The 25,978-nt window shown below is 36.4% G+C and overlaps 1 protein-coding gene across 3 annotated transcripts; it reads left to right on the top strand.

The window, feature by feature from the left end:
* The first annotated feature begins 454 nt into the window (after window positions 1-454).
* Window positions 455-25,370, top strand: DUSP19 (dual specificity phosphatase 19). Of its 3 annotated transcripts, XR_009520138.1 has the most exons (5): window positions 455-801; window positions 5,722-5,768; window positions 12,962-13,114; window positions 18,663-19,051; window positions 21,917-22,409. XR_009520138.1 is itself a non-coding variant. In XM_060016476.1 (4 exons), exons 1-4 carry the CDS (start codon window positions 576-578, stop codon window positions 25,000-25,002), a joined length of 567 nt encoding a protein of 188 aa, XP_059872459.1. In that variant the 5' UTR covers window positions 455-575; the 3' UTR covers window positions 25,003-25,370. The 3 variants fall into 3 exon arrangements, 2 of the variants coding, with proteins under 2 accessions (XP_059872459.1, XP_059872458.1); XM_060016476.1 differs by lacking the exons at window positions 18,663-19,051; window positions 21,917-22,409 and adding an exon at window positions 24,862-25,370; XM_060016475.1 differs by lacking the exon at window positions 21,917-22,409 and having other exon boundaries at window positions 18,663-19,236.
* Window positions 25,371-25,978: the final 608 nt, after the last annotated feature.

Here is a 25,978-nt window from a genome sequence, read left to right as displayed (position 1 = left end):
TGAAACACATAGGAAGCGAGGAATAACTTTCAACGTCTGCTGTAGCCCCCCGGATTAGCCGAAAAGCAGGCGGATAGGCACGGTTCTGCACAGTAGGAAGGTTTGCACTGTGACTCCGCAGCTGTACTAGAGCAGGAGCGATACCCAGGTCACCACAAGCAACACCGATCGAGCATATCCAGAAAACCACTGCTTTTAAGGAGAGAGGAAATGTCAGCCTTCTCTCCCATTAAGTCTTATATTTTATCATTGGGTGTGAATAATAAAGCTAGCTTTAAATAGCAACAGTAAGAAAACTCTTTGAAGGGTAATTAATTTTCGACCAACCGGAAGGAGAAACAGCATCCAATCGGCGCCCGTTTCTCAGTGGCCAATCAGATTTCCCCTTACATTGCAGCGCTGGGAAAAACGGAGCTGGACCCTTGTGACTCCCAGCGTGTGGCTGATACAGTTACCTGCAGGACAGTGAACTACTGAGGCTGCATTTGTTACTTGAACATTAAGAGACTAGCAGTTCGGTCGTTCACTGTGCTGGCTGGATTTGCTTGTGTTTGTTCTTAGCCACTGCTCATGTAATGCACTCCCTTAACCAGGAAATTAAGGCATTCTCCCGGAATAATCTCAGGAAGCAATGCACCAGGGTGACAACGCTAACTGGAAAGAAAATTATAGAAACATGGAAAGATGCCAGAATTCATGTTGTGGAAGAAGTAGAGCCGAGCAGTGGGGAAGGTTGTGGTTATGTGCAGGACCTTAGCCTGGACCTGCAAGTTGGTGTTATTAAGCCATGGTTGCTCCTGGGTGAGTATATTGATTTGCCACTAAGTTATTGAGTTCATTTAACTATATTAATTAACGTTTTCCTCCCTAATAATAATAGTCTGTACTATCAGCTAAACTGCTGGAAAATTGAAATGTTTCCTTTTTCGGATATGGAACTTACACTAGCTAGCTACACTAGCTAGTCAGGGATGTTTCTGCTCCACTATATACATAAGAGGCATAGATTCTAGTAACACATAGCACCTGGTATTTGAATTTTCTAAAAGCTTTCTTCCTGTTTTTCTAACTTCTCTGGAGGATAACACATTGATGTTGTATTTTCTTGGATAATAAAAGGATATAGCCTTAAAGATTATCAAAGTAAAAAGAATGCTTTTATTAGGCAAAACTACAAGTGACAGGGGTTGAAGTTATAGAAAAGTTAATATTTCAAAAGGCAAATGCTTTTTTGCCTGCTCTGGGGTTGCAAACCATATGGAGTGCATGCCTCCTGTGGCCACATCTGTTCATGGTGTCTGTTTTTGTAGTGTTAAGGAGAAGGTGGACTGATATTTTATAGCTATGAATCTGATGGTTTATGATTTCCTGTATTACGGAAAATACAGATTCCCTATACAAAGCATAATCCACAAATAACAAATGAAGCACAGTTATAAAAGTACAAGCTTGTTAGCTTGGCAAGAATATGATACGATATTCTCAAAAAATAGTCAACAGTGTTTTAAGTAGGTTTGAATTATTTTTGATTTGTGAATAGAGAAATTAAGACTTGGAAAAATCAGTGATTTGTTAGTATTTATACAGCCAAGCCTCTCCGGAGTAAAAAGAGCACTGAATTGGGTGTCAGAAATGGCCAGGTATTATGTGGAGTGCACATAGCATCTCACTCCTTTTAAAAACTCTGTGAAGCAGGGATCATCAGCTCCATTTTACAGATGGGAACTGGATTTAAGATTGGTTAAGTAACTTGCACAAGCTCAAGTCTGATACACTCCGGCTCTCCACTGTTACATAGACTGACTCAGGGAGTCCAGGCTTTTAGCCATGCTCTACGTAAAGCTAGATGAGCTAGTGAAAGTCATTTATTCTATTTGGTCCTCCAGAAAAGCCATCTGTAAAGCTGAAGTAACAGTATGTGCTTATCTTATAGGGTTGTCCTCAAGTTGGAAAAGGTTTTTGAAACATATCAATTGCAGTATACATATGAGTTGTTATTGTATTATGTATTATATGAATTGTTACATGACCTGTCTTTTCACCAAATAAATATATCCAATTAGTTTCTGCAGCCCTGTGAAAAAATGAAGTGGGTCATTTAGCTAGTCTGGAAGGTGCACCCAGGATTTGCACATTTCTAGGAGAGGAAATAAGGCACATGTTTTGGTTATTTGGCTTCCATTGTAGTAATAATGGTTTAAAATAATTATGGTAGAATTAAAAAACATCATTCACCCTTTCAGAGTTTTCATGAACTTCACTTATTTTTTTATCTAGACTTATGCAAAGTGAGCTGATCAAGGTAGTGTTCTCAGATTGGCATTGGAACCCTTCCAGGATCTTGAGCGAGTGCTGGGAGGGACTTCTGAGACTAGTCCTTATATGGTCGCCTCTTTGGACCAGGAAATGGGATAATTTCATCAGGTACAACCTCCTTTCTTCTGAGAGGTAGATAGACCTTCTTCTGCCCAGTTACAAGCGACTTATTCTGAGGGACCTATGGATGGTTACATCTAAAGTTCTTCCACGTGAATGATGCAGGGGTTGTTTCTAGGTTGCTTCAAAGAGCTTCCTTCATCTATTCAAAGCAACACAGCTCCCACCTAGCACTACATGAAATTAAATTTTGTTTTGGGTGGGAAATAAAGAAAATAGAAAGCTGTCAAAATATAATGTCTTTTTCAGTTAGATCATAAATTCACCCAAGCTTCTGCATTTCAAAAATCTTACATAGGCCCTTGAACTACCTAACAAGTTGATAAAAGATCTTAGTCAGTGAATATTTTTGTCCTAGGTTTTGCAAATTATATTTTTACAACAAAAATCACTAGGACTTTTCTTATATCCAACTTGATTTGTAAAAGTGAAAAATTCCATTTCTCTTGGGTAGTTAAAAGGGTACAGTTATTTCTTGTTATGTCCATCCTGTTAAGAAATCCCAACTGGTAACATTTTGAGATCTTTGCTTCAATTCTAGGTGAAAATCTTGGGATCCTTTATAAGGTTGTAGAGGATTTCTGATATCCTGGAAGCCCAGTATTTTTAGGAGGCAAATAATACATTAAATTTGTATAGCTCTTAATTTTGTAAAATTCTTTCACAAATATTATTTTACCTTATCCTTATAGGAATTTATGCTCCTATTTCTATCCATTTATGAATGTTTACTCCTACAAATTTTCTCAAAACATTTCTCTTTGGAATATTATTTATTTCCCTTTTCAGTAATGTAATAATATCTTTTTGGTTTATTTCAGTAATAATTTTTTTGTTTAATTTTTTGATGATGAAAATAGAGATTTGTAAATCAAGACATGCTGCACCAGAATTTATGCAGTATTTAGTATTTTCATTAAAAAAGATCTCTTAAAAATAGAAACAGGATTCTGGAGATCTTACGTAGCCTATTTTTTATGATACATATATTATGATTGCAACACATTGAACTTGTTAGAAGACCCAACTCCAGTAGCACGTAATATACTTTTTAAATCAGTTACTTCATCTGTAATATTTCCTTAATAATTCTTGGCCAAGGTCTTGAATATTAGTGGTTTGTGTCATTGTAAAATATAACTGTAAATTATTATTATTATTAGACTTCTTTCTTTAGTTGTAGTCCTATTTATCAACTTCTTTTTCTGTTATTTAAAAAATTGCCATACTGTTAAAATTGATTTGCTATTCAGTTCTATTAAGTTTAACACAATTATAGATGCATGTTGCCACTGTTAAAATCATAAAATTATTAAAATTGATATTTGTTTTAAAATCTCAATTAAGATAGTTTATAAAAGGATAACATTCTGCTTTTTCAAAACAAAGATTTAAATAACACATTGTTATAATGATTTATAGTGTTTATTTCTTTTAACGATAAGTGTTTTTCCAACAAAATTTTAACGCAAGACTGCAACACAAAGCAATCATTTAAAATTGGAGAAAAGCTGATGTTTATGTCTAGAATTTAGAGAGAATTAACGTGAACTGAATACTACCAAGTATTAGATGAAACATACAAGCCAATTACCTGAAGTCCATTTGTGCTGACTAAAATTATTCCCCCACACTATTAAAACTCATGTAATTTTCCTATTGTTTGAAAAGGCAGTGATACAAGTTGATTTTTGGTCTCAAGAACACTAAATTTGTACCAATATATTCATATTCTGGAAGTCATTTTCAAAATATAGCAGCCAACTCTGGAATATAACTGACCTGTTCTGTTTGGTGTGTGTGTGTATTTAATGGAAATAATGAAAATATACAGGTTTGATAAATATAATAATGACAGTTTGGGGTAAGAAAAGAAAGAATTTCATTCATGCATGTTTCTTTTTTTTTTTTGCTATTTTAAGAAATAGGCCATGTAGAATTATTATTTAAAAGATAACATGCATATTAAACCACCAAATTTCAGTTAACTTATTTGAACCCATTTCTCCCCCTGGAGATGAATAGGACTTCCTACAGAAAACTGAGAAATTATTTTTAAATTATGAAGTATTTCTTATGTGTAAAAAATTACAGACTACACTATAACAGACAATTACATATCCACCATCCAGCTTTAACAAATGTTAATATTTTGATAGGCTAACTTTTAAGTAAAGTTGAATGTAGACTCAGTAAGGAGCCTGTGAGCTTCGTATTACCAAGAGAATATTGGCCAACCAGCATACTTGCTGGCCCTCCACCTACCTAAAGTCACATAATAGAAGCTGGCAGATTTCCCAGGTGGATAAGGTGAGAAAAGTGTTGTTTATAGAAATGGAACCTAATTCAGGAAAGTAAAATACTTGAAATCTTAATATAATAAATGCCCTATTTTTTCAGTTGTGTCACTCACTTTAACTAGTTGTTCTCATGTATAATAACCTTGCGTATTACCTAGAGTCATTTTCCAAGTGTGAGAGCTCTAGAAAGCCAACTTTGACAGGAAGAAACTGGAAAAGGATACAGCCCTAGTGGTACACAGAACGTGGGTGGAATTCAATAGACCAGCAGTGTTTGCTCTAAGCTACTGGGTGTTCCCAGACCAGCTGGCACTAAATCATTTTGTGGGTGTCTTTTTTAAAATATCCTTTTTTAAGTTACAAAAGAAATAGATATTTATTGTAAAAAGTACACATGAGCGTAAAGAAAAAAATCACCTATAATCCTACTGTTAACATTTTATTCTGTATACTTCCTGTCCATTTTTAAGCATATACATAGTTTTTGTTTTTACAAAAATGGTTGATATTTTGTAACCTGCTTTTATCACATAATATATTGAGAATATATTTCCATGCCATAAATATTCTTCTACATTTCTCATTTCAAAGGGCTGTATATATTTTCACTACATAATTGTACTATCTTTAATATAACCCAACCCCCATCATTGGGTTTGGTTGGTTTTTTTGTTTGTTTTGTTTTTATAGAGTTTATTTTGTATTACAGACAACACTGTGAAGAACATCCTGATAGCTAATCTTTGCAATATCCAGGACTTTTAGGAAGAATTCCTACAAGTCAGATTTCAGAGTCTAAGAGTATATATAAGATGAATATTTTTTGACGAATATTCCTGAATTATCTTTCAGAAAGTTGGACTGAGGTTCTCCCAAGTTGCATTTCTTAAAATAAATGAATAGCTAACAGAGTTGTTGCAAAAATTAGATTAAAAGTCAGGATGATTATTTTTATATTCAAGGTGATGTTATTTATTTCTTATAGGGTCACAAGATGCTGCTCATGATCTGGATACACTGAAAAAGCACAAGGTAAAAAGAAATGCTTCAGGTCTGGCACTGTGTATAGGAAGTATTTTCATTGTTACATTTATTTAGGAACTGCATAGGTCCATTTCAGAGTTGGATTGGTGAGATTTGGCTATCATTTTAATAAAGTTACAAAAATTATTGCACTTAATTCAAATATGTGAATTTGTAATCCATCTTTCCAGTTTTATTTTCTCTCAATCTCCCTTTACTTTTCCTCATGAAACTGACTTTGGAGGCACTTCCTCCTGCTTCTGCTTATGTAGTTCCTCTGTGTGGAATAGACCTTCCCCTCTTCTCTTCTTGTCCAAGATTTACCCATGCCTTGAGTCCCAACTCACATACCACTTCTTCCCCAATGCTATCTCTTCCTACCTTCCCCCACACAACTGATGTGATTTATTACTTATTTCAATATTTACTGAAAAAAAAATTATCCATCAACTATTTTGTTAAGCACGATTTCAGGGTCATGGAATTGCTGTGGTTTGAGGAATGCAAAAGGTTCTTGTTCACATGAAGTTTATGATTTGAGGGGCAGAGAGGGAAGAAAGACAAATAAGCAGCTACAGTACAGTGTATTGTATGTGTTGATGGGGATGTGCAGGTGCTATGGGAGAGCATAGGAGATGATGCCCTTAACCCATGTTTATTTGGGTTGGGTTGGGGATAGTAAGGTCAGGGAAGTCTTCCTGGAGGAAATAATATTGAAGTTTTGCTCTGAAGGGGGTGAGGAGGGAGCAGACAGAAAAGTGTTCAGATAGAAGAAATGGCTCTGTGAAGGCCCAGAGACAAGAGAAAGGCTGATGCTTTCAGGAACAGAAAAGAAGTTTCGTAACCCTAGAATAGAGAGTGTGAGAAAGAAGGGTACCAAGAGACAAGGCCAGAGAAGTAAGCGTGAGTCAGATCACAAAAGTCCATGTAAGCCAGAGTAAACTGTTTGGAATTGATACAAAAGACAGTGGAAAGCCTTTGAAAGGCTTTATGGAGGGAAGTAACAGGATCAAATTTGCATTTTAGAAAGATGGATGGTTAGAGGCAGTGTGGAAAATAGGTTGGAGGATTGCTCAAGCTAGAGATGGGAAGACTAGTTTTGAGGCTGTTGCAGCAATCTGAAAAAAGATGATGGTAGCTTAGATTAGGATTCAGTGGGGGTAGAGAGAAGTGGATGGATTTGAGGGGTTTTTAAGAGGGTAGAATTCTCAAAAGTTAATGATTGACTACTTGCAGGACAGAGTAGAAGTGGGGGGGTGAAGTTGAGAAAGAAGGAGGAGTCAGAGGTGATATTCAGCTTTCTTGGGTTACTAAGTAGGGTTGGTGTCGTCCCATGAGATAGGGAACAAAGTAGGGAGGAGCAGGTTTTGCAGGAAAAATAACGAGCTCAATTTTGAATAATTTAAATTTCAGATGCCGTGGATAATCTCAGTAATGTTATTCAATAGACAGTGTGGGTATATGGGGTCTGAATTCAGGAGAGAGGTAAAAATAGAGATTCAGGAATCTTCAGCTTATAAGTAGTGATTTAAATTGTTGGAGTAGATGAAATCACCTGGGGCAAGGTGAGCAGAGAAGAAGGCCTACACCAGAACCCTGAGTAATACCAACCTACAGGGAATAGTCAAAGGAAGAAGAATCTGCAGTGGGAAAGGAGGTACTGTAAGAGTTTGTAGGAAAGTAAAAAAATTGTGGTGTCATGGAAGCCAAAGCAGAGTTCTGTGGAGGATAGAGTCAGCGGTGTCAGATGCTGCCCAAAGTTTAAGTACTGTTGGGACTGAATTACAACAGTTGGACTTTAGAACAAAAAGTTGTTAGTGACTTTAGTGGGAACAGTTTCATTTGAATTGGAGGCCCAAAACAGATTTCAAAAGATTGAGAGGTGGAGGAAATGATCACACCAAAAACGAGCAGAAGAGAGCAGGAAGACCCATAGGTGATGAGTTCAAATGAGGGAGATGGGAGAGTTTTGAGTGTGTATAAAGCTGATGGTAGAGAAAGGAATTGAAAATACAGGAAAGCAAGAATTGTGGCTAGAGGGCCAAGAACGTAGGAGGCAGTGTGACCCCAAACGCAGGTGTCAGAATGAACCTCATAAAGGATGTGGGAGCACATCATGCTCTGTATTAAGAAGGTAGAAGGAAAGGGTGAATGCAGGTGTAGGCGAAGTTGTTAAATTTGATGGTAAGATTTGATGGAAAGGGTTCCTATGTGATGACTTGTCTTTTTACTGTAAAATGGTAAGTGAGGTGATCTACTGGGAGTCGGGAAGAGGTGGTAGGGTTGAAAGTTATTAGGAGAGTAGGGAATGTTTGAAAGAGCTGATATGGGGAATGAGGGAGAGAGCCTACTAGGGAAATATAGTTGCTAAGCATCACTAAGGTTCAAGAGAGGTTGGCTCTCATGAACTAATGGTGGCATGAACTGCAGTATTGTGTGAATTTTTTCCAGCAGTGCTTAGCAGTCTGGGTATAGAGGGGACTTTTACCAGTCAGGTGCAGGGGAGGTAGACCATGGACTATAAGCTGAATAACAAAGGAAATGAAGGCAAGAGGGGGCTGATAGATAAAATAGAAAGATCAAGGAGTTGATGGTTTTTGTGAGGTGTAGAGGGAATAACTGAGTGGAAGATGGAAAAATAAGTGGGATACCTGAGTTAATGGGATCAGAGCTGGATCAGTCCTGGGCATTGGTCTTGCAGAGGTGGTGAAGGAGAGTGGTGATGAAGGTCATTGGCGATGAAGTCGTCAGGGACCTGTTAAACCCAAGTGGAAATTGATGTCACCCAGGATAATGGTAGGACGTGGGGTAGGACCCAGAAAACTGAGGGTCAGGTGCCCAAGGAATGCAGGGTATAAAATGGAATAATCAGCTTGTATGAATCTCAAAAGAGCAAGGATTTTTACTGGAGGGTGGAAAAGAAGTGATTTGAAAGAGTCAGGGAGTAGCCAAAAGAATGCAACCCTGCCTCTCACCCACGATGTAAGTGGGGTGCTAGGCCCTTTTCTAGTTGCAGGGGACATAGAAATGAACAAGCAGTAAGGTCCTTGATTTTAAAATATATTTTCAGATGAGAATAAATTCTCTGAAAGAATTGAAACAAGGCAGTGAGAGGAGTGGCAGGGGAATAGGCCTCTGAGGGTATTATATTTCAACTGAGACCTTAGGACAGAGTCAGCTGTGCTTAAATCAGGAAAAGAGCCCTCAAGGCTGAGAGAACAGCAAACGTGGAGGCTCTTGGAAGGAACAAGTTCAGTATGTGTTCCTCCCTTCTGGTCTCATAACACTTTGTTCTTCTCCTGTAGCTCTTAGCACCTCTACTTTTTATTATTACTGTCGGTGAACATGTTTTCCCCTCTATTATTCAGCAGACTTCTAGAGGATTAGAGACCCTGTCCTACTCATCTTTCATCCCACAGCTCTGAGAAAAAAATTTGATTAAATTGAGGCTGAAAATTTTATGTGATAAACACTTGCAGTTAATTTCTTCAAGGAAATAAATACTAACGAATTCACTAACTAATTTGATATGTTTACTAGTCAATGTACTTATTTGTGTTTAAATTGGACTCCCCTTGTTTTATTATAATAATAACTGCCTGACAATAAGAGACAATGGCCTGAAATTGCATAAGGATATGAGAATGACTGTATATCCTGATAGGAACCCTCTTAGATCAATATTTCAACATAAGTAGAACATGTTTTAGAGTCTTGCTTACATGAATAAATTAATATTTCTCAGGGTAAAAATGGAAATTAGAAAAACTGATAAATCTTTTCATTGGCAAGTGTTTTATTATCTAGCCCCTGTTATGATACACTAGTTCCAATTCACTTTCATCCTGGTGATGTGAACCCAGCTGCTGTTTAAAAGATCATTCTGTCTCTGTATAAAAGATCCTGTTAGATGCCTGGAAGAAGCAAAAGTAAGCTGAGCAGCTGAATAGAGGGTTTCTACAAAATCTTAAGGATGCTGTAAAACAAAATTATTGATTTAAATGCATGACACATTTCAAAGGGATTTCTTGGGGTTTAAGTAGAGTGCAATAACTAATAGAAATTCTCTTGTGGCAGATCATTTCAGAAATTTCTATAGGAATTTCATTGTAATGTTTAGATATGGTAATAAGAGTTGTTTTATTAGTAAGGTACTCATTGAGTGCCTGGTGTATGCCCAATAAAGCATGAAGGAGGATAGAAAACTAAGTGTAACATAAAATATTCCAAGTTGTTTACTGCAGCACTGTTTATAATAGCAAATTTATTGAAAACAACCCCTATTTCCATAAGTAGGGAATTGGTTAAATGACCAATAGTCCACCCACATGATGGAATACTATATAGCTTTTTTTTTTTACATCTTTATTGAAGTATAATTGCTTTACAATGGTGTGTTAGTTTCTGCTTTATAACAAAGTGAATCAGTTATACATATACATATGTTCCTGTATCTCTTCCCTCTTGTGTCTCCCTATATAGCTTTTTAAAAGAACACAAAAAAAATGGTCTCTAGATACTGATATGAAAAGATCTCCAGGACATTTTAAAAAATTAATTAATTTACGTATGGCTGTGTTGGACCTTCATTGTTGCATGCGGGCTTTCTCTAGTTGTGGCGAGTGGGGGCTACTCTTCGTTGCGGTGCACGGGCTTCTCATTGCGGTGGCTTCTCTTGTTGCGGAGCACGGGCTCTAGGTGCGCAGGCTTCAGTAGTTGTGACGTGTGGGCTCAGTAGTTGTGGCTCTCAGGCTCTAGAACGCAGGCTCAGTAGTTGTGGTGCACGGCCTTATTGCTCTGAGGCAAGTGGGATCTTCCCGGACCAAGGCTTGAACCCATATCCCCTGCATTGGCAGGTCCAGGACATTTTTAAATAGGGGGAAAAACCCAAGGTGTTGCCTTTGTGTAAGAAAGGGAGTACATAAACTATTTGCATAAAGATACTCTAAAAGAATATACAAGAAACCAACAAAGATGGTTACCATATGGGTGGGAGATGATGGAGTGGAAAGAGGGTGAGAGCAAGACTTCTTAATGTTTCTTTTTTTTTTTTAATAATGTTGTGATTTTTGAACTAGTTCAAAAGATAATTTTTTGATAATGCCTAAATGTGAGGATTAAGTGAGTTAACCTGTATGCCTAGCACATACTACGTACACAGTAAAGGGGCTATTCTTATTATCCCTATTATAAAGGGCATCACAAGATCAACCATTGTTAGGACCTCCATAACTGCATTTTGGAAATATGCTTGATTACTTGAAGGGTTTTAGGCTAGGTCCCCATCACCATCACCACCATGACCTGAGACTCAGTACAGTTCCTTTCAAGCATGATCATTCAATCAATATATATGTAAGTTGCATTTCCAAGCAGCTAAACTACCTAGACATTGGGTAGTTTAATGATCCACAATATTTGTAAAGCACTTTTACCTTTCAACAAGTTTCCCCAAGATTCTCATTGGGTCGTCTCTGTAATCCTGTGATGTATAGGGAAGCTATATAGATACAGATATATCCTGTAAGTGGTCAGACCTCATTTTTGGTCTTTTGGGAATGCAGAATATAGTTCTAAAGGTAAGGCAAACACATCAATATTATAAAACATTGGCACATCTATTAATTCAGGGCAGAATCATGTAGTCCTGGCCAGAAGTCCACTTGGAGTGAGAGAGTAGCTTGGCACAGTCAGGTGGGACTTCACTGGGGAAAGCAGAAGGACATTTCAGACTGTATCTTCTAAAACTGTTCTTCCCTTCTTTCTAGGTTCTTCCATCTCCTCTCTATGTAAGAGTCTCTCTTGAGAAGATCTGAGTTTTTTTTCTGTTTTCTTCTTTCCACAAGGCAGTTAAGTTAGTAAATAGCCTGTGGCCTTCTCTTCATGAGGCCTAGTTCCCTGAGTGTCTTAATACTCTTTCGATTGTGGACCACAGAAACCTGAGCGAGGAAAGAGAATGTGTATGATGATTTAGGGGGCTCTCTGGAACCTGAGGGAAGAGAGTGGCCATGCCAGAGAATAGGAGGCCATCCAGGACAGCCTCTCTCTCCCCCTGGCACATGGCCCCTATCTGCACATCTGTGTTGTTCTTCTCATTTGGGAGCAGAGATCTTTCAGCTTCCCTGAGCACTTAATAGAAAAAGGCTGTTCTTAAATCTCCCGTTTGTGGATCATTCTTGCTGTCTCACACAGCTATTTTTTAAATTCCTTGAGATAATCTGCTCAGTCTAGCTTAAGTCAGGCGTCCACCCGAAACCAATTAGCTGTGCTGAGGGAGGGAGTGGGACACAGCCAGAGTCATAGCTGGGAGGGTAGTGGGGGTAAGAGAGGCAGGCTGGACAAGTACTCTAAAATATGATGAGATACAAGAAAATACCAAGGTCAGGCAAACCCTAAGATCCAAACTAAGAGAGACAATAAGTTCAGTGAGAAGCATGTCCTGATAAGAAACAGGGACTCATATTTCTGGTCTGTTTAGCCTTTGGATTCTCTTAATAGACTTTCCACATGGCTCCTTCCATTTGCTTGGTGGACTCCAGGAAAGGAGCCTGAATGTATAGAGGGATGAGGAGGTTGCTTATGTGTGCCACTTAAAAGAAAATCTTTCATGACCATCCCACCTTTCAACCAGACTAATTCATCAGAATTTCCGGGTTTGAGACCCTGTGGCATTGATATTTTTAAAACGCTTACTGATGGTTCTAATGTGCAGCCACACTTGAGAACCACTGTACTTACAAAGAATACAAGAGGAAAATAGGGAAATAATTATTGAAAGGGAAGTTGTGTGCTACTGATGCACTTCCCTTATGTAAGTTTTTATATGGACATTAATTGATTTATTCAATAAATATTTTAAGTACTTTCTGTGCTAAGGTCACTGCTCACTCACAATGCTTACTTAAAATAGTGAGTAAGCTAAACCTGGTCCCTGCCCTCATGGAGTTTCTAGTACAGTGAGGGAAATAAACAGACTCTCAGTGGTAAGGGCTATAATGAGGCAAGTAGAGGGTGCTTTGGGGGTATATAGAAATAGCACTTCTGGTAAGGGATGAGGCAGTCAGAAAAGGCTTCCTGAAGGAAGTGTTATTGAGTCATGCTTAAATTGTTTATTCTTGTTACAGCTCTCAACATCTCAGTCTCTGTTTAATTAACCTAATTCATGAGAATTTTTAAAAATCATCCTTTTTTTTTTCTTTAAGGTGACTCATATTCTCAATGTTGCATATGGAGTTGAAAATGCTTTCCTCAGTGATTTTGTGTATAAGAGTATTTCTATTTTGGATCTACCTGAGACCAATATCCTGTCTTATTTTCCAGAATGTTTTGAATTTATTGAACAAGCAAAAATGAAGGTAAGTTTTTTTTTTAATTAATTAATTTATTATTCATTTTTAGTTGCATTGGGTCTTTGTTGCTGTGCACAGGCTTTCTCTATTTGCGGTGAGTGAGGGCTACTCTTCATTGTGGTGCGCGGGCTTCTCATTGCAGTGGCTTCTCTTGCTGTGGAGCACGGGCTCTAGGTGCACGGGCTTCAGCATTTATGGCACACGGGCTTAGTAGTTGTGGCTCACGGGCTCAGTAGTTGTGGCTCGTGGGCTCCATAGTGCAGGCTCGGTAGTTGTGGTGCATGGGCTTAGTTGCTCCGCCACATGTGGGATCTTCCCGGACCAGGGCTCGAACCCGTGTTCCCTGCATTGGCAGGCGGGTTCTTAACCACTGCGCCACCAGGGAAGTCCGTAAGTTTTGTTTTGATCCACAGTTCTTCAGAAGCAGATATTTTAAAATATGGGTCCATCATCCAATATTTATTCTTTCTGTAATGAATATGTAGATAACAATTATGAAATTTCCCCTTCAACAATATTTCATTAATTCCTACAACTATTTCGTTTTCCAGTTGCTCTTTTTTCAGTGAAATATTTACTTTTAACTTTAATTTCTCATATTCCTATGCCTTCCTGAGAAATATTCGGATTTAAAATTTTCTGCTTACTGAATTTTCCTGTGTACATAGGTATTGCGTTGGCCCAAAAGTTCTTTCCGGTTTTTTGTAAGATGTTATGGAAAAACCCGAACGAACTTTTTGGCCAAACCAATACGCAGGTTTCCTTTGATAGTTTCTAACCACCTGCCCTCTGACCACTTTGCAAGGTAATCAGGTGGACTGTGGGATAGAGGCTGCTCTAGTCCTGTTAGTGTATTTATGAAGATTAATATTCCTGAGATTGTATAAAAATGCTGATCAAAAGCTGTCCATTGGTTCTCTGACTTTAGAAGACCAACAAAAAATACAATACTTCAATCTTGGTACTGATCCAAGGCAGGGCTTCTAGGCTGGCTGTTACCAATAATTATACCTCGAAATGACATCATTTTTAGTCAGTATATAATTCTTACAAAATTTATGTTAGATAAATAGATGGGAATGTAGAAGCAGTACAGAGAAAAGTTAACTGTCCTGGAGCACCTGACAATTAATGACAGTTAATAGAATCCAACTTAATTAAATTCTGATGATCTCCCTTCTACCTTATCTCTTTCCCTCTCTCTCTTCCTTCCTTTCATTTAGTAATATTTATTGAGTGCCTTAGGTGCCCGGCACTCTTCTCGATACCCTTCCCTAGATTACTGGAAAAATGTAACACTTTTCTACCTTATTTAATAGCAGATATTTGGATGAAAGAAAAGGAGGAGATTTTCTAATTCAGAGCCTAGTATTGGCCAGTCTGTTCTCTTGTGAAAAATTTTACAGACTCTAGATTGTCACATTCCAGTGTTCCAGCTAACAGTGTTAGAAATAAAAGTGACAATGTTTCTGTATTAGCTGCTTTCCTAAGGAGATGTAGAATGTATGTTAGACAGTAAAGGAAAAATGTAGACATCATCCATGTTCATATTAGAAGATATGCACATGTTGCAAGTAAAAAGTGAAATGGGTAATAGTTAAGAAAAATGGTCCTTAGTTTGTGTTTCCCAAAAAACAGAACCTGAACCAAGGATTAAGAGCTGATGCTTCCTTTGAGAGGTGCAATCCCTAGGCAGTGAGAGTGAGAAGAAAAGGAAGTGACTCAGGTAAGGATGAGAAGCAATGTAAGATGATGTGTTTACCTTGCTGAACACAACTTCACAATGAGCTGACAGCGAAATAGCTGGGTACTTGGTAGGGTGGTACCCAAGACATCCCCAGGCAGGGAGTCCAAAGAAACTGCACCTCAGTAGATTTTGGGAGGGAGGGAAGAGAGAGAATTTATCTGCCTGGCCATCTGTCAGCTTCTATTTCCCATTGGTCAAAGTTTACCCATGGAGAGGTAACTAACCTCACAATTCCAGGTTGTAGCACCCCACCCCTTCAGCAGCCACCTTGAAGCCAAACCCAATGCCCTGTGGTGTGACTTGCCATCCAAGTTCAGAAGAAGCAAGAAAATCCAGAACTCAGGGTGTACCTATGCAGAGACTGCCATCGGGGAAGAGCCAGGTGTTCTTAGGCAAGCAAAACTTAATAGGCTTAAAGGCACAATAGGCAGTCAGCCACAGAGGTTGTAGTTGAGGTGGAGCAAGCTGAGGGTGAGATGATGGCATCAAAGGAATCCGAAGAGATGCATAAAATGTTTCTACTACAAGATGTATTTGAATTCTGTAATATGTTCTAATTTCTCAAGCCTTATGTTTTTCACTGAAATCTTAGCCTCAGCCAGTATTTCCTTACCCTGAAAACTCTTTATTGTTTAGATTAATACATATTTAGTTTTAGCAATAGAAGTCTTGAATTTTCTTCATTTTTTTCTAGAAAAAATCTCTTCATGATTTTGCCTATTGTATATGCACGTATTATTAAATGTGATTACTCAGTGAACTGCATATTTCATTCAAAACTACCTTTCTAGGTCCTAGTTTGTTTTCATCTTTTTACATACAGCTGCCAGATGGAATGTCTTCCATTTTCCCATGTCTTTCCTCATTTCTCTCTGTACTTATAAAACCCTGTTTTGTTTGGTTTCTCTGTCCTTCTTCTATCTCTGCCTAATGCATTATTTGTCAGGTTTATGCCCAAAGGGACAGAAATACACATGAGAGGGAAGTAGTAAAGTAACCTCCATAGCCTCAAGAGTTCTTTTAGGAATATTTACTTGACCCCCTTTTTTTTGCAAAACATTTTGTTTGTTAGTATGAAAATGTATATTTGATATTCCATGTTTACTTTATTATTTATAAGATGTGATTTTAAAAACATGTAATTTATAACGTTGTAGAAAAATTGGAAAATATAGATAGGTAAAAATTAAGGTCACCCACTTCCACCATATAGATATAACCACTGTTAGTATTTTAATATGTTTTTCTATATATCAAAAGACCTGAACTTGACTAAGTTCATCTGTCAAAAAATATGAATTACTTACTCTGAGAAGATACAAGAGATGTATATTGCTGCCCTTAAGGAGCTGGCAGTCTAATTGAAAGGCTGTTCATAACAACACGAGAACAAAGCAAACTGCGTAAAATGGAAATACTATAACATAATTCCTATCTATCTGCCCATAGCAGAGTGATTTGATTCTTTTAAGAGAATGGTTTCTCAGAAATGCAGAACAAAATTAATTTGCTTGCTTAGCAAACATTTATGGAATACCTACTCTGTGCCCAAAATTGTACTAAGTATTAAGCATACAAAGATGGCTTGGATATTCCTCCCGCCTGCCTCTCACGCAGAGAGAGACAGCCTTCTTAGAACAGAAGCCAAAGTTAGCTGGACCAAGAGAGGAGCAAAGGCCTTTCAAGCAGAGGACAACAGCAAGTGCAAAAGAAAAAATTTCTTTATGAATGATTTAATTGTCACTACTTTGAGTTCTGGAAAGGGGATATGAAGCTAGTAGTTTGTTTGGAAATACTTTCAAGGGCAATATGATACCCAAGGAATAATAAAAGGTAAATAGGTAAATTCAAAGGTTGTAGAAACTAACAGAAAAGTAGCTGTTTATATAAGGAATGTAAGAGGGAAGAAAATACTAACATTTTTGAACATTAGCTAAAACTAATTGCACCATGTATAAGATTGAAAATAAAGCTAGTTTCATTTTCGAAAGCGTATGTATGGATCATAACATAGAGATAACTAGTATACAGTCAGGAAACATTAAAAATGACATGAGGCACCTCTTATTAAGCTTATGATTCCAAGTTTCTTTGGAATAGCTAATTTGTGTTGAGTTAAAAGAAGTTCATTAATACTTTTCATTGGTTACTGTAATATGATTTTAAAATGTCTTAAGTCTCATAAAAAAGCCATTATACAAAGTGAGAAAAATTCTGTATATGTAGAGTGAATATTTGCATTTCGCTTTTCTTGTACAGAAAGTTAATATCTGGAAATGACTCTGAAATACATAAATATAAATAGACAATCTTATTTACAAAGCAGAAATAGAGACAGACGTAGAGAACAAATGTATGGATACCAAGGAGGGGAGCAGGAGTGGGATGAATTGGGAGATTGGTATTGAAATATATACACTATTGATACTATGTGTAAAATAGATAACTAATGAGAACCTACTGTATAGCACAGGGAACTCTACTCAGTGCTCCGTGGTAACCTAAATGGGAAGGAAATCCAAAAAAGAGGGGATATATGTATACATATAGCTGATTCACTTTGCTGTGCAGTAGAAACTAACACAACATTGTAAAGCAATTATACTCCAATAAGAAATTTTTAAAAAAGGAAAAAAGAAAAAAATATATATATAAACAATTGAAATTGTCTTTTTGATATGAGGATTTAAAATATTAACTAATTTTCTTGTGAATCATCTGTGTTTCTTGAAATGAGTTACACTTGCAAATTTGTTACAGTAGACCTAGGAAAGGAATTTTGCAATAGATTTCTGCATCTAAGAAAACTGCCTTGTAAAAGTAAAATAATCCAATAAGCCATAAACAGCATTGTTAATGTGTACTTTGGGCAGAGAATTTTCAGTTGTAAGATTTTTTCCCCTTTTCCCTGTTCCCATCTTTCTTGTGTTGTAAGAAAAGAAGAATCAAGAAATGAAGTAATTAAAATGTCTGGTTCTGTTGGGTGTGCTCACTGTTCTCTACATTTCATTTAGATCATTAACTTTTTAAAGGCCTGAGATAAGCTAACCTGTATCAATGCTGATCCATCAGATCTATCACATTCATTATTAATGCAATATTACCCCCATCAGCATTGGCCTTGCACTGTGTCCCTTTTCACTTGTGAAGTATCATTTGCAAGTTACCTGAAACGTTTTTCATTTATTGACCTCCTGCTGGTGTCTAATTACCTTTTCCACTTCACATTGTCGTGAGCTATTTGTGTCATCATTTTACTACCTCATAAGTTTAACTATTTTTTAAGTCACTTCCCTCCAGAATAAAATATATCCAAGGGAAGAAAATTTTTTCTTTACTGATCATTTTACCATAGATTTCTAAGGAATGATACTAGTTTCTTCATGGGAGCGCTATGTGTACCTAGAATGTCTCGAGCTTTCTGTTTAGTTTATGATTATGGTTTTATTTATATTTCCACATACATTTCCTGTGATATTTCTCTTATTTATAGACTCGTGGCTACTAAGTTACTAGGCTTTCATGTGTACTTTACTAGATTACTTCAGTTTAATAAAAGATAGTTTCAGAATTCCAAATATATCATCAAAGCATTTCAATTCTGGGAGGTGGGACGAGAAGGTGTTGGTTAATTGATTGATTTTCCCCATTCATTCCCTACAATGAATTGTATTTTGATGATTGAATAGATTGAATCAAATAAATCAATAAAGTAAATATTTTTATTTTATAATTTTAAGTAGTATAAGATTATATTATAGTCTCTCTTAAATGAATAATGAAGATTTTTGTTTGGTTTTATTATAGGATGGAGTGGTTCTTGTTCACTGTAATGCAGGAGTTTCCAGGGCTGCTGCAATTATAATAGGCTTCCTAATGAATTCTGAAGAAATCTCATTTACCAGTGCTTTTTCTTTGGTGAAAAATGCAAGACCTTCCATATGTCCAAATGCTGGTTTTGTGGAGCAGCTTCGTACATATCAAGAGGGCAAAGAAAGCAATAAGTGTGACAAAATACAGGAATTAGAAGAAACAACAGTTCCTGAGTTACATTCTAGCTGATGATGGACAACTCTAATTTCTGAGTTGGTCTCTAGAGCCACCTTTCCCCTTTTTGAGAGTAAACTAGTAGAAACTTCCTTCTCTCATGCTTTTTTCAAGTGGAAATAGAGGTCAATTGATTGTCCTAAGTTAAGGTATAAATAAATTTTTTAAATTATATCATGTTTTCTTTAGTATTATATGTGATTAAATGCTTCTTTGATTTGCTAAGGGAAAATAACAATGTATTACCAATAATTGATTTCTGTAGAAAGAAAAGGTTTAAATTTAAAATCTATATCAAAGCATGAAAGATTAAATTAGTTGATTAAAACTTTTGGTAGTTTTCTATTCCAGCAACTGTTTCCATGAAGGAAAAAACTTGAAGTGCTACTTGACTTACTATTTCAGAGGGAGGTAAATTTCTTTGTGAAGAATTTAAGATTAAAAAACAATACCTTAAACCTCCCAAAAGAGGCAACCAAAATCTGAAGGTTTACACAATATTTATGTAGCAGTTACAATATTCACAAGATTTTTATGTCCTTTTATGAAAATGTACCCACTTTTCATTTTGATTCTTTAATTTAACTGTATTCCCGGTGTTTATTTTTAAAGTTTTTTGTATAGCTATTCTCTCTTACTTTATTGTGAGCTTATGGTTCTTTTATTAGGTGATTAGTCTCTTACATTGTATGCTTTTTATTCTGGGTCCCTAGCATTCTGTTTTTGCGTCTGACGTCATAATTATCTGATCTCCTTGGATCTGTGGGAAAGTGTTTTATACTAAAAAATCATTTTTAAAATGTGGTTTGATTAATGATCTGTTTTCTAGTTCAGTATTCTACTAGGGAACATATTTTTAAGGAAAGAACAGTTATGGTTTTGTAAGAAGTTTTACATACATTTTTAAAAAGCCCAAAATCATTTACAATTTTATTTCTGGCCAGAGGCTTTGATTAGTTTTTTTTTTATTAAGTCTCCATATTAGCAAGGCTGAACTCTGTACGTTATGAATTTGCTTAAAGATATTCTTTTAATTATTCAAAATGTACTTAAAATTAATTATAATAATTAAGATAGAATTTATTTAATAGCTTTCAAGTAGACTTTCAAGACTTAGAAAATATCATTGCCCTCTAGATTTTATTAAGAAAGTCCTGAGCTCTTCTTAATTACACATTATAGAGAGCAAGCATTTTCCTATACATAATTTGGAAAGTGCACACTGAGCACATCTGTGCATTTGAGAAAGCAGGCTTTCTTATGCTGCCAGGAGCAAAAAGTAGAGATGATAAATGCAAATTATGTTTCAAGATTGCTTATAGCCTGACAAGATGCCATCATATGCAAAGCTATGAACTTTGCTTCTATTAAGAGGCAGCATAAATGTAATCAACCTTCTGTGAGCTGTTTGAAGCCTAACAAGGCAGACAGAATCCTCTTAAATATGAGACTGGTGTATAATACTGTCTTTATGGTCAATATTGCTGAGGGTTTGCTGGGTGAACCTTTTCCATTCACATGAAAGCATTTATTTAAATACATTTTCCTTTGTTATTGCTGTTTAGTTTTCAGCCATTAAATGTTGTGAATATGAAGCCTTAAATTGAACTTATTCCTTATGGATAGTTTACTATTTTTGTCTGTAGTTTGCGTAGTTTTTTCCTGTAGTGATCTGGTTACAGTACAAACATGTATCTTCTGTATCATCTACAGAAGTGCTTTGAGCATCAATTTTGTTTTCTCTTAACTGATAATAGTTTGCTGTATGTAAAATAAATCAGTAAAGGTAATTGTCTTTTAAATTAGGGGTACTATGTAAGGCAATGATGGGTCATACATGGAGCATGTTTATTGGGCTTCTCATGGATATGTCACTGTGTCATACCTAGTTATTTATAAAAAGGAACTTTATCATTATGATTCTCTGTCTCACATATTATAAACAGATCTCAAATATTCTTCTGTTTCAAGGGAGTGGAAAAAGTATTTCAAGGATTTTTGACCTCTATATTAAAATAGATGTTCCTATTTTAGGAAGTTCCCTTCAAAGGTAATTTCTCCAAAGATTCTGGAATGTAACAAGTATAAACAGAGTATTGTCTTAAAACCTTACCCAGTGAATTAACTCAATGAATTAACACCTTTATAAGCAAAACCACAATACATTTAAAAAAAAAAAAAGAAATGTAGCACAGTTAATTAATTGATTTTGTGAGTTTAGCTAATTGCTTTTTCTGCCCAAATCATCCTGAATATATTTAGTCACCCTGTAGTTATTTAAGAATTTAAAGCAGAAGAATTTAAAGCAGAAGATTTTAAAGTTTTATATTCTTGTGATACATACAGTGACATTTTATGATTAACACATTTATGGTTCGTTGCCTTTGATATACTTTAAAAAAAGCTTATAGTTAAGCTTTTCTACTTCAAGTGAAACTTTGACTTACTGTTTTGTATCCATATTTATAACATGCCCCTTATTGTTTCTAGGTATTGATATACTTTAATAAAAATAATAAATTTACTATTTCTCCAATTAATATCTTTAATTCTTTGAGGTTATTTGTTTTAAAAGACAACAATTATTTGCTGTCAAATCCTGGATTAAACAAATCTGTTGGCAAAACACAAAATTATACATTTTGGAATATAAATTAGTTTAAGGTCTGTGGAAATTTGATCCTCCAGCCACCTCAACAAGTGAAAAGCTAAAGTCAGATCTTGTAATTGGAATTACTGTGGATAAATTGGCAGTGAAAATTCAATAGAATATTCTAGTAGTTTAAGTCAAGAGATACTGAATTACTCTCAGACTAAACTGAGATTTACTATCTTAGTAAAGCCTTCCCTAACCACCTTATTTCAAATTGCTCCCATCCCTAACACTTATATCTACCTTTCCTGTTTTATTTACTGCATATCCCTAATTATCCCCCAAATTTTATATATATATATATATATATATATATATATATATGTGTGTGTGTATAAAATTTTTTTTTTTTTTTTTGCAGTACACGGGCCTCTCACTGTTGTGGCCTCTCCCGTTGCGGAGCACAGGCTCCGGACGCGCAGGCTCAGCGCGTCAGTTTTGTCAACAGTTTTGTTTTGCCTGGCATCCTAGAGGGTGGATTTCCAGCAAGTTCTTCCACATCTCTGCCATTCAGTGAGCCATAGCTTCACTCTGCAACAAGACCCATATTTCAACCCTGGGAGTCTTCTTCCTTGAACACTCATCCCCAGGGGTGGTGGCTGCTCTTTATATCTTCTATTCCTATGTTGTTTACTTCTTCCTTTCTTACCAATCCCTCATTACTCCAATCCTATTATGGTTAATAAACTTATATCAAGCTTTTCTGGCCCAAGTTATTGTGTGGTTTATCTCTCCTGATGGACCCAGACTGTCTAGCCTATAATTTACAGTCACATTTTTTAATAATTGTCCTTGTGGAGTGTTTCTGATAGCAGGTCAAGCTATGTTACAACCATGCAGATTATGTAATAAAAGCTGAAATGGCAACTAATGTTGTCGGTAATTTTTTGAGAGTCTAATTCTATCAATATAAACAGTGTTCAGCGTAAAGTATAAACACAATGACCTGATTTTGTTAATGCTTCTCGTCTACAGAGTGACGAATTCTTCAAAGTTGAAAAAAAAAGCACACAAATAGTGCAATTTGCTATTGTTCTTATGTTTTCACCCACTCTTCCCATTTGTATATCATACCAGCAGGAGAGGAAATTGCTTTCTTTGCTTGCGAGGAGTTCCCACTCCCCTCTTTCCACAGTTCAGTTATTCTACTAAATTTGTGAATCTACTTAATAATAGTTGTAATTAGTGCTAATGCAACTTCATGAACTCTGGGGGGTAAATGAAGACAGCTAATGTCTCATCACTAGAGATTTGTTTATATTTACCTCTTATAAAAGCAAATGCAAGCTTTTATAAGTGCTCACAAACAAAAAGTTCCCTATATCTTCCCCAGGATTGGCATACAGCTTGCTGTGTATAATTTATAGCATTCTCCCTTTCCCCTTTAAAAAATCTGGTATAATAATTGCCTATCTTCAGTTTTATGACACTCTAACAGAATGTCTTAAATATGACTGATCTTGCTTTGGGAATATCATTAGCAGTTTTTCTCAGTATTTCTTCAATGCATAAAAAGAACTTTTTTTCACGCTCAGGGGCTCCCCTGAAGACTCTACTTTTTTATGCAATAACTATTTTTTTTTAGCATCTTTATTGGAGTATAACTGCTTTACAATGGTGTGTTAGTTTCTGCTGTATAACAAAGTGAATCAGCTATACATATACATACATCCCCATATCTCCTCCCTCTTGCTTCTCCCTCCCACCCTCCCTATCCCACACCTCTAGGTGGTCACAAATATGCAACAACTATTTATTGATCATCTACTACATGTCAGACACTGTGCTAGGTGCTGGGGATATGATGATAAGCAAAACAGTCCAAAATCCCTGCCCCCATGGATCTTGCATTCAAAGTAACACCACCGTGTAATAACCAGACATATCTGCATTGCTCTCTCAGTCTTATGCTGGTTAGATTTTCCCCCGTTTTAAAATGTCTGAACCACGGAGGTCTTTCTTAGGAGAGATGGGCAAATGACCAAGGGCAGAGTTTTCTAAGGATCTCCCAACACGACTGCTCCTGGTCCTACTGAAGTAAATAGCAGCTGTAGGAAGAAGTACAAAAACTCCTCCTCACTAGCATCTACCTACAATGATAACATTAACAATAAATCCCAAAGTTTAAAGAAAACAATTTCCTAGAAATCACTAGAAAAAATGTTGTCTACAGATACCAATTGTGTATTCCTTTTGTTATAAGACAGAGTCCTAAAATCATATTTTAAAAACGTCCTTCCCCAACGTGCAGCCTATTTTTTTTGGTTTTCATCAAGCTACACACACACACACACACACACACACACACACACACACACACACATTCCTTTTATAAGTGATTTTCAAAAGACCTTTCTTTTTTTTCTTTTTGGCCGCACCACGCGGCATGTGGGATCTTAGTTCCCCAACCAGGGATAGAACCTGTGCCCCCTGCATTGGAAGCACAGAGTCTTAACCACTGGACCACCAGGGAAGTCCCAAAAGACCTTTATACTTTAAAAATATTAATCAAGCTGATATTTAAGGAAATAATTGATACTCTTTTCTGTTCTGTCAAGATATAGGGTCCTTGGATGACTGTATCTGTATGGGTAAACTGTTAACTGTCCTCACAAGAAAGTTGAAAGAATTAGCAATTGAATGTTTATAAACTTTTTTGTTTCTTTGAAAGTTGTTGCAATTATTATTACAATAGGATTAAGTTGCAAATATTGAAGAAGTTACAGTGATAGCACCTAGCTTAGTAGTGGGCACTTGATTTAAATAAAAAGTTGATGTACATTTCCAAATGATGAGTAGCTTAGAAATAAAATTATCTCACTATATAGTCCATATCCTTGGAATAGGTTAAGCACTTATTTGTATTTCAAGAAGACTCTTTTTTTTCAGTAAGTACTAATATATTCTACAATTCTCATTAATTCCAGACAAAAGAAGCATTCATTGAAACTTTACTTAAGAAGTAAATTTCCTTTTCAGTAGGGTTAAGAAATTGGGAAATCACTAGAATTCAATTCTGTGATCTCTTTCCATTCAGCAAGGATGGACAGCCGTGGACCTTGTTCACAAATAATACAACAAGCTGGCCAAATGCCACAAGTGTATGGCTCCTTGACATTGCAAATTCATGGTCAAGTTGAGGCTCAACTCCACTCAGACCGGTCAACGATTGGTCTTCCCATTGCAATACTTTGGTCAGAGGAACCTGGAGCAATTAAAGTCATTGTCTTTTATTATCTGTTAACTTTTTTTTTTTTTTTTTTGCGGTACGCGGGCCTCTCACTGTTGTGGCCTCTCCCGTTGCAGAGCACAGGCTACGGACGCGCAGGCTCAGCGGCCATGGCTCACGGGCCCAGCCGCTCCACGGCATGTGGGATCTTCCCGGACCGGGGCACGAACCTGTGTACCCTGCATCGGCAGGCGGACTCTCAACCACTGCGCTACTAGGGAAGCCCATATTATCTGTTAACTTGATATCATCTCTCCTAATCAATGGCTCTACAACTGAGCTGTATGAAAATGTGTTTTCTAAAACTGTATAGTGCTATACTAATAATATTATTTTGTTATTCTAAATTGGTCAGGAAAAACCTTTTAGTCATTCTGTACATACTTTGGAAACTTCTCTGCTTTTGTAAAATATATGTTGATAGCACAGGATGTGTTAGTCTTCCCCTGTAACACAGAACGTACCAGCCTCTCCTGATTCTGTAGCACAGAGTGTACGAGGTCTCTCCTAGCCCATAGCACAGGGTGTATCAGTCTTCCCTCAGTCTATAGCATGGAGTATTCTAATCCTCCCCCAGTCTATAGGATAGTCCCTTGAATTATCTTTACTTTAAATGATAAAGTGTTAAGTTGTATAATATAATTCATAGTTAATGAACATGCAGATATTCCAAACAACAAAAAAGTTTTTTGTTATTAGTGTTAGAATTTTATTTTCTCTTGTAATTTATAGAACCTCATACAATGCAACCCAAAGTAGACTTAGAACTAATGCTCTTAACAAAACTCTTAATAAATATTGGGCTTCTTAGGACCATTGGGTTATGCTTAGTACTACATACATACTATTTGAATGGATCTCAAGTAGGATAAACTGAAAGAAATACACACCAGGACACATCATAATTAATCTTCTGACAACTAAAGGCAAAGAAAAATCCTTGAAAGGAGACAGAGAAAACACCTTCGCTATAAAAGAAAAGCAATTTGAATGACAACAGATTTCTCTTCATAAGTCATGGAGGCCAGAAGGACATGGCATCATATTTTTCAAAAGCTGAAAGAGAAAAACTGTCAAACTCAAATCCCATACCCACCAAAAACATCCTCTAGGAATTAGGAGAAAATCAAGACATTCTCAGATGAAGGAAAACTAAGAATTTTTGGCCAATTGAACTACCCTAAAAGATTGGCT

Source organism: Delphinus delphis, chromosome 7 (genome assembly GCF_949987515.2).
Source record: "Delphinus delphis chromosome 7, mDelDel1.2, whole genome shotgun sequence".
NCBI lineage: Eukaryota > Metazoa > Chordata > Mammalia > Artiodactyla > Delphinidae > Delphinus > Delphinus delphis.
This window is presented reverse-complemented; position numbering and strand designations above follow the sequence as displayed.

Excerpts from the sequence above, each read along its gene's own strand:
- DUSP19 (XM_060016475.1), top strand. The coding sequence starts at position 576 with ATGCACTCCCTTAACCAGGAAATTAAGGCATTCTCCCGGAATAATCTC. Across the intron at positions 802-5,721 it reads TAAGCCATGGTTGCTCCTGG|GGTCACAAGATGCTGCTCAT; the intron begins GTGAGTATATTG and ends TATTTCTTATAG. Across the intron at positions 13,115-18,662 it reads TTGAACAAGCAAAAATGAAG|GATGGAGTGGTTCTTGTTCA; the intron begins GTAAGTTTTTTT and ends GTTTTATTATAG.